The 9054-nt window shown below is 48.2% G+C and overlaps 2 protein-coding genes across 3 annotated transcripts; both read left to right on the forward strand.

Annotated features, from left to right (window-relative positions):
* The first annotated feature begins 4445 nt into the window (after positions 1-4445).
* Positions 4446-6417, forward strand: LOC119352185 (DNA topoisomerase 2-like). 2 transcript variants are annotated; one of them, XM_037618896.1, is made up of 5 exons: positions 4446-4940; positions 5036-5419; positions 5517-5669; positions 5838-5907; positions 5997-6417. In XM_037618896.1, exons 2-5 carry the CDS (start codon positions 5042-5044, stop codon positions 6266-6268), a joined length of 873 nt encoding a protein of 290 aa, XP_037474793.1. In that variant the 5' UTR covers positions 4446-4940; positions 5036-5041; the 3' UTR covers positions 6269-6417. The 2 variants fall into 2 exon arrangements, with proteins under 2 accessions (XP_037474793.1, XP_037474794.1); XM_037618897.1 differs by having other exon boundaries at positions 5520-5669.
* Positions 6418-7779: 1362 nt separating this feature from the next.
* Positions 7780-8409, forward strand: LOC119352186. Its single transcript, XM_037618898.1, has one exon. The coding sequence runs from the start codon at positions 7926-7928 to the stop codon at positions 8193-8195; it is 270 nt and encodes an 89-aa protein (XP_037474795.1). The 5' UTR covers positions 7780-7925; the 3' UTR covers positions 8196-8409.
* The last annotated feature ends 645 nt before the right edge of the window (positions 8410-9054 follow it).

Below are 9054 nucleotides of genomic sequence, written 5' to 3' on the forward strand. Positions count from 1 at the left end.
TCTACAACAACATAGACATGCAAAATACTATCAGGTACTAAGTTCATGATAAATTAAAGTTCAATTAATCAAATTACTTAAGAAGTCCCACTTATATAGACATCTCTCTAATCATCTAAGTGATTACGTGATCCATATCAACTAAACCATGTCCGATCATCACATGAGATGGAGTAGTTTTCAATGGTGAACATCACTATGTTGATCATATCTACTATATGATTCATGCTCGACCTTTCGGTCTCGAGTGTTCCGAAGCCATATCTGCATATGCTAGGCTCGTCAAGTTTAACCCAAGTATTCCGCGTGTGCAAAACTGGCTTGCACCTATTGTATGTGAACGTATAGCTTATCACACCCGATGATCGCGTGGTGTCTCGGCATGATGAACTGTAGCAACGGTGCATACTCAGGGAGAACACTTATACCTTGAAATTTAGTGAGAGATCATCTTATAATGCTACCGCCGAACTAAGCAAAATAAGGTGCATAAAGGATAAACATCACATGCAATCCATATAAGTGATATGATACGGCCATCATCATCTTGTGCCTTTGATCTCCATCTCCAAAGCACCGTCATGATCACCATCGTCACCGGCTTGATATCTTGATCTCCATCAAAGCATCGTTGTCGTCTAGCCAACTATTGCTTCTACGACTATCGCTACCGCTTAGTGATAAAGTAAAGCAATTACATGGCGATTGCATTTCAAACAATAACACGACAACCATATGGCTCCTGCCAGTTGCCGATAACTATGTTACAAAACATGATCATCTCATACAATAAAATTTAGCATCATGTCTTGACCATATCACATCACAACATGCCCTGCAAAAACAAGTTAGACGTCCTCTACTTTGTTGTTGTAAGTTTTATGTGGCTGCTACGGGCTGAGCAAGAACCGTTCTTACCTATGCATCAAAAACCACAACGCGGTATAGTGATTGCTTTTTGATCTTCAGAAAGAAACATGTTCATTGAATCTGATTCAACTAAAGCTGGAGAATAGGACACCCACTAGCCACCTGTGTGCGAAGCATGTCGGTAGAACCAGTCTCGCGTAAGCGTACGCGTAATGTCGGTCTGGGCCGCTTCATCCAACAATGTTGTTGAATCAAGAATCAACTAGTGACGGTAAGCAATATGTATATACCCATGCCCACAACTCCTTTGTGTTCTACTCATGCATATAACATCTACGCATAAACCTGGCTCTGATACCAGTGTTGGGGAACGCAGTAATTTCAAAAAAATTCCTACGCAGAGCAAGATCATGGTGATGCATAGCAACGAGATGGGAGAACATCGTCTAGGTACCCTCGTAGACCGTAAGCGGAAGCGTTATGACAATGCGGTTGATGTAGTCGTACGTCTTCACGATCGACCGATCTAGTACCGAAGATACGACACCTCCGCGATCTGCACACGTTCGGCTCGGTGACGTCCCGCGAACTCACGATCCATTAGAGCTTTAAGGTACAGCTTCGTCAGCACGACGGCGTGATGGCGGTGATGATGTTGCTACCGGAACAGGGCTTCCCCTAAGCACCGCTACATATTACCGAGGTGGATTATGGTGGAGGGGGGCACCGCACACGGCTAAAGATCAATGATCAACTTGTGTGTCTATGGGATGCCTCCCTCCCCCATATATAAAGGAGTGGAGAAGGGGGAAGGGGCCGGCCTATCTAGGCGCGCCCCAAGGAGTCCTACTCCCACCGGGAGTAGGATTCCCCCTTCCCTTTGTTGGTTCTAGAAGAGAAGGAAGGAGAGGGAAGAAGGAAGGAAAGGGGGGCCGACCCCCTTCCAATTCGGATTGGGTTGGGCGGGGGAGCCCCCTCCTTTGCTTCTTTCCCCTCTCTTCCACTAAGGCCCAATAAGGCCCATATACCTCCCGGGGGTTCCGATAACCTCCCGGTACTCCGGTATACTTCCGATTTCACCCGGAACCATTCCGATGTCCAAACATAGGCTTCCAATATATCGATCTTTACGTCTCGACCATTTCGAGACTCTCGTCATGTCCGTGATGAAATCCGGGACTCCGAACTACCTTCGGTACATCAAAACACATAAACTCGTAATACCGATCGTCACTGAACGTTAAGCGTGCGGACCCTACGAGTTCGAGAACTATGTAGACATGACCGAGACATGTCTCCGGTCAATAACCAATAGAGGGACCTGGATGCTCATATTTATTCCTACATATTCTACGAAGATCTTTATCGGTCAAACCGCATAACGATATATGTTGTTCCTTTGTCATCGGTATGTTACTTGCCCGAGATTCGATCGTCGGTATCTCAATACCTAGTTCAATCTCGTTACCGGCAAGTCTCTTTACTCGTTCCGTAATGCTACATCCGGTAACTAACTCATTAGCTACATTGCTTGCATTCTTATAGTGATGTACATTACCGAGAGGGGCCATAGATACCGCTGCGACAATTGGAGTGACAAATCCTAATCTTGATCCATGCCAACTCAACAAACACCATCAGAGACACCCGTAGAGCACCTTTATAATCACCCAGGTACGTTGTGATGTTTGGTAGCACACAAAGTGTTCCTACGGTATTCGGGAGTTGCATGATCTTATAGTCATAGGAACATTTATAGTTATGGAGAAAGCAATAGCAAAAAAACTAAACAATCATCGTGCTAAGCTAACGGATGGGTCAATTCAATCACATCATTCTCTAATGATGTGATCCCGTTAATCAAATGACAACTCATGTCTATGGTTAGGAAACATAACCATCATTGATTCAACAAGCTAGTCAAGTAGAGGCAAACTAGTGACACTCTGTTTGTCTATGTATTCACACATGTAGTAAGTTTCCGGTTAATACAATTCTAGCATGAATAATAAACATTTATCATGATATAAGAAAATATAAATAACAACTTTATTATTGCCTCTAGGGCATATTTCCTTTAATCACGTCCCAATGACCTTGGATTGACCTAAAGGTGCGTGGCGTCCTATTGGGATACTTTGCCATCATGCGGAAGAACTGATCCTCTATCCTTTGACAATACCGCTTGGTGGTTTGTTCAGTTCCGGTGCACGCATCAAGAGACACCGATTTCCATGCCTTGATCAAGATTTGATCTTCCAATTGTGTGTAGTTCTTCGATCTTGCGCGCACTTTTGCTTGCGCTTGGTCGAACACCCCCTCCTCAACCTCCTCCACCTCATCTTCTTCCTCATCATGACCGTGCACGCCACGATCCATGTCATTGTAACCGTAATCACCAATCAGGGCTTCATCGATATCGACAGTGTTGCCGTCCGGCAAGTGCACAAACTCGGCAGTCGCATCATACAAGACGGCGCTACAATTTTGCTCAACAAGTCACGAACAAGCGCAATGGCGAAAAGTGTAACAACTAGAAGAAATCGAAGTATCATACCTTGCGCCCATTCGTCGAACACCTCGGGGGCGGCGGCAGCAACTTCGTCGGCGGGCATCCTCTGGGTAGCTCTTGCCGGGGCAATCGGGGGAGGTGTTGGCAAGGTAGCTCTTGCGGTGGGCTTCTTGCATTTCACACCCGAAACCTTCCCTTTCTTTGCCGGTGTGGGCCGGACAGGATTCGCAACGGCGGCGGAAGCAGTCGCGTGTGCATTCTCGGCGGGGGCTGCGGGAGCGCCACCCTGGACGACGACATTGCCCTGCCTCTTGCGGGGTTGCGGGGTGGAGCCTTGAACCGCAACGAGCGCGACATGGCCGGCGAAGAGATCTGTCGGAGGGGTTGGCGCGTGGATGACATCGACGATGACGGGTAATGGCTGGGAGGCTTCCATGGCGGCAATACAAAGCCGGGGAAGGTGGTCCGGAGCAGGCGAAGGGATAACAATGGCGGCGGAGGGAAGGGGAAGCGGCAGCTGCCGCGCGAAAATGTCCCTCCCGCCAAATATCGCTGCCGATAGGGGTCAAGCTCAGGTCAGCTTCTCACCTCGTGTATATAAAGGTTGAGGGCGAAGATTTGCCGCGCCCCGCAAATTTCTTTACAAGCCGCGTCTGATACAGTGTCTGTTCGGGCCACTTTTTTCACGTAAAACCGTAAACTAGCAGCTTTTTTGTAGTTCGGCGTGATTTAAGGGGTCTGCTAGAGATGCTCAGTTTCTCAGATACAAATACGCACGCAAGTGCATATATACACAAATCCAAGGAGCTTATTTTTTGTGAACTCACATATGGCAGCACTAGCCAATGCATAGGATGATAGGAGTGAGTTCTGAATGGTGATACACATGAGATTTTCTCGACAAAAATAAAGATTTGTAGATCAGTTCACATATGAAAGTTTCTCTGCAAAGAAAGATGTGTACGTTAACAAAACAAAGGCGCATGCAAAGCTAGTGCTAGTGGTACATACAGAAACCCAATGAGCTTACTTGTCAGGCTCACGTCTGGCCGCACTTGCCATGTTTGAACCGTGGACTTCTCCTGCCCCGATGCGATTTCGATACGAACTCGATGCGTACAACTGCAACCAGCAACCCCAGCTTTCCCCACCGTCGCTGTTTATTTCTGCTGCCTCCACGGAGCACCGCTACCCTTCTTCGATCCGGACTCAACCGCGGACGTGAAGTGGCGCTAGACAGCAGCGACGAGACGCGCGGCGGCGTCCAGATCTCGACCCTCTCGCTCGATCGTGATCGGTGTTCGGAGGGGCTGGAGCGAATCCGGTCGTAGTCCTCCAATTCGAGGCTTCATTTGCTTGGCCTCCACCCGTCGACATCAGATCGGAGCGCCCATAGCCTTCTTCGACCCAGAAACAACCGCAGGTGCGACAAGACGCGCGACGGCCGGCGGCCACTGCAAATCTGGAACCCCTCACTCGATCGTGATCCTGGTTCGGGGGGGCTGGAGCGAATCCGCACCTAGTTCTACAAATCGAGGCTTGATCTCCATCCGGAAAGGTAGGTAAATGTATTTGTTGAGGTGTTCAATTTTCACTCTGCTTGTTGCCCTGTTCATCTGCAAAATACCACATTAACTGATACTTGTTGTGCAGGTTGCAATGCTTGAATTTTTCGAGAAGAAGCTGAAGCAAGTTGACAACAGAGCTAGGTTCCTCTCTGGTGTTCTGAGTGGTGATATCAAGATCATTCCCAGGAAGCAAAAGGATCTGCTACAAGAGATTGCTGAAAAGGGATTTGATACCCTCCCAAAGGAAGTTCTGCCCGCTGCCGTAGGAGCAACAATATACAGGGAAGAAAATGGAAGAAGCCCTGATGTACATGCCAGTGATTATGATTATCTCACCTCCATGACAATTTCTGCCTTAAATGAGGGGTACCTGGAGCATCTTCTAGAACTAAAGAAGAGGTTTGAAACTAAAGTTGGACTCCTGAGAAGAGCTACACCGGAATGTCTGAAATCTGCAAAGAAACGAACTGTAAGTACTGTTAATTTGATACTCTAATGTTTCAGTTGATGTTCATCCTTTTGAACTTATTATTACCTCAACTGACAAGTGATTCTGTGGTTTGAAGCAGATAACTCTTGATATACAGTTGCTTGATGCAAACTATATAAAAGCTCAATCAGATAGAAAGGTTGTGATAGTCATTGATTGCAAACACAACAAGGTATTTGAAGCAGCCCCCAGGAGACAACATAAAAGGACTGCAGCCGAGTATCTTGAGGTATAGATTACCTCATCAACTGACAAGTGATTCTTTGGTTTATTATCTACTCTTCCCCTGTAAGCTAATTAAGCATTTCTAGTCAAAATCAGCTTATGTAGATATCTTATTTTGTGCACATTGCAAATTATTTATTGCCTTTACAAGTCAACCTATCAATTTACATAGGCAAGTGTGGTGCTGATGGATGATGATGAGGATCATCTTGCTGGAAGTCTCGAGACCCAAGAATTTAGTGGTAAAGCCCATATACAGTGTTGTATTTGCCCAAATAACATATTCATCTCTTGGAGAAGTTCTAATGGCCAACTACTTTTACTTGCACAGAGACTGAGAACACACAAAAGCAACAAGCAAAGAAGCAGAAGAAACAAAGAAAGAAGCGGGGGAAGGAAGAAAGCAAAACAGGCGCAATATCTTGCCGCGGACTAGACTGTCAGGGCCATGACAGATCAAGCCATGCCTTCCTCAACGAAGAAATTAAGAAGATTGCAAGTGGCTTAGATGGTGTTAAGATCACTCATGGTAATATGGATCGGAATAGGGTAGCTCAGGTGTTGGCTAAGTTAAGCCTGCAGGATGCATCTGTGTCAGCTTAGCATGTGGGTGCACCGTTCGTTGTAGCTTCTTTTGCCGCGGCAGATGTAACCCTTTTGATTAGGGGAACACTAGCCACTGGTCGGGTGGGGCGAGCCCCATATTGGCGGCCTCCCTAGCCTTTAGTTTAAATTGCAAAGTCTTTATCGTTCGAGCATTGCAGCATAGAACTTCCGTGCTCTACATTTTCAACATGGTAGCAAAACTTCTGTTGTGGTGTGTCAAAAATAAGGATAAAAAAAAGTTAGCCATGTAAAGCACAACCATGCATGACCTTTTTCCTAGTATGCAACAAATCCTCATTGGTCGGAGCAGAATCCTCGAGAAGAATCATCACAACATATATAGCATGTAAACCCACGTTTTCAGCAACACAACATTTGTAGCAGACCTTAAGAATCATCACATCATGTTGACGTGTGTTTGCAACAACATAAAAACAATGCCATTGCATGTCGGACGAATGTTGCAACATCGAATAACCCAAAGCTAACCTCTGTCCTCGAACGTAAACCACACAGCAAGAGACTCATGGCGACGTGGAGAAGTGCCGCATCAATCAAGTAAACAAAGCAGAAACACGAGAGGAATGAAGAAGCTGGAAGGAAATGCTGGGGAGCGGGACGTAGAATCGGTGGAAAGGTATCATTTACTGTTTAATCTTTTAGATGAATTTACTGTTTGGTTATATCTCATCATTGGTCTAAAAAAGACGAATACCACGGGCTTTGTCTTTTTCCTTTTTTTGGGGGTGAAAACCATATAGGATTGTCAAGTGGCAATGTGGGCACGGGTGCTTTGAGACACTGGTACGAGTTCCAGCCAACGTTTTGGCTATCGAATCCCAACAAAATTCCGAGGGTGGGCGAGAAACGCGGATACCGCAAAATTAGGAGGAAAAACCGCTCGAATTTTAAAACATAATTTGAATTCAAAATTTTCTGATATAGGAATATATTAGCTCGGAGCTCAAGAAGTTTATAAATTCAATGTTGGTGCAGTGGCATGTTCTCCACGTTTGTCTTCAACGTGTGTGAGGTTGTGGGTTCGATTCACCTATCGTTCAAATTCAAAAAATTCAAATTTTTTGCTCAGTACGCAGCTTTCTCGTGGGTAGCGAGAAACGCGGATACCGGGCGATATCTGAATTTTCCGCCCGGTACCCAAAACCTTGGTTCCAGCGGATACCGGGCGATATCTGAATTTTCCGCCCGGTACCCAAAACCTTGGTTCCAGCACAGCACTGTAGTTCGATGGCCTGCCGTGAAATAAACACATGAAAGTAACTAGTAATTGCGTCTGTGCTGAGACCTCAGATCGACCCGGCCGAGCCCACCCGCCACGGGTGTATTTCCCAATTCCGCCCTCGGGATAACGGCACATCCAGAAGCTGCTGCTCCTCGTCACAATCATAACTCTTGCTCAGATCCAGCCAAGATGCGTCCTCTCCGTCTTCACTCACAACGACGACGACGATAATAACAACTCATCCATTTCATTTCGTTCGCGCTGGCACCCGGGGAAGGCCGCAACCCGGGCACCGGCCAAGCACCCACCCACCAGTGTCATGGGCAGCATCTAAAGACAGAGCCTCACCGTGGCGAAAGAACAGAGGACGTGGAGTGGAGCTGTGGACTGAACCGAGCTAGCTAGCCACCGATGGGGCTCCACCTGCTGGTGGCGTTCGCGGCGGTGAAGGGCTTCGCGCAGCTGTTCCACGTCTCGGCGCCGCTGCGGTGGCCGCCGCTCAACCCCTGGCCCCCGCTCGCCTGCCACTTGCCGGAAGCCTGTGCCGTCCTCTGCCGCGTGCTCGCTACCCACCTCGCCTGGCTGCGCCGCGCCTACGCGCGTGGTGGCTCCGTCTGGGGCCTCCGAAGCCGCGACGACTACGACGTCCTCCGCCAGGCGCTGCTGGACGTCTTCTACTGACCGAGTTGCAGGCAGAGCGCCGCCCGGTGGTGGCGCTCGCTGCTTCCATTGCTGCGGCGTAGGAAATTCATGGTTTAGACGCTGTTTCAGCTTATTCTATTGGTTTCTTGTTCACTTGTATTTACCGAGATGCGTGGTTTATAAATAATCTGCAATTGTAAAACTGATCTGTATAAAGAGATGAATTCTGCTAGAACTGGCGGGTCCTCTGTTTCGAGATGCTGCAATCAGCGATTTCTTCTTATGAGATTTTTTTTTTCTTCTAAAGATTAATTCGCGACATAGTTGTGGGCTTGGAGTAGCAACACCGACAATCAACACTAGTTTAAAGATTGGAAAACGTTTAAAGCCGGCCGACCGGCTGAAACTCCGCCGGTCAAGTCCACGCTGACAACAAACCCCACCCACTACCGCTTAAGCCTGTCTCTATTATTCCGCACGAATCACTCCACCATTTATTTTCTTTCCTTATCCTCTCGCCCGTCTTCTCTCCGTTGCTCCTCAAATAAATTCTTGCCGGTGATGACCACCGTCGATGTCGCGAGCAGCCATCATCCACATGCCCCCGTTGCTCCGGCGAGCGGTCGCCATCCACTCACCCCCGCGCTACTCCGGCGAGCGGCCGCCATCCACCCGCCCCGCGCTACTCCGGCGAGCGGCCGCCATCCACCCGCCCCGCGCTACTCCGGCGAGCGGCCGCCCATCCATCACCGCGGCGGTGCGGCAACCCAGCTTGCGGCGTGGGATAGGGTGCTTCAAACAGCGGCGACCATGCTACAATGGCGACGAGCAGGAGTGGCAACCGGTGGCGCGCGACGGCAGTGACCAAGGATGACCGCAGGCTGCCAGTGGTGCTGCA

This window comes from Triticum dicoccoides, chromosome 2A, assembly GCF_002162155.2.
Source record: "Triticum dicoccoides isolate Atlit2015 ecotype Zavitan chromosome 2A, WEW_v2.0, whole genome shotgun sequence".
NCBI lineage: Eukaryota > Viridiplantae > Streptophyta > Magnoliopsida > Poales > Poaceae > Triticum > Triticum dicoccoides.

Bases quoted from the DNA above. Each gene is read 5' to 3' on its own strand.
- LOC119352185 (XM_037618896.1), top strand. From the start codon at position 5,042: ATGCTTGAATTTTTCGAGAAGAAGCTGAAGCAAGTTGACAACAGAGCT. The intron at 5,420-5,516 runs GTAAGTACTGTT...TGTGGTTTGAAG, and splicing joins AATCTGCAAAGAAACGAACT to CAGATAACTCTTGATATACA. The intron at 5,670-5,837 runs GTATAGATTACC...CAATTTACATAG, and splicing joins CTGCAGCCGAGTATCTTGAG to GCAAGTGTGGTGCTGATGGA.
- LOC119352186 (XM_037618898.1), top strand. From the start codon at position 7,926: ATGGGGCTCCACCTGCTGGTGGCGTTCGCGGCGGTGAAGGGCTTCGCG.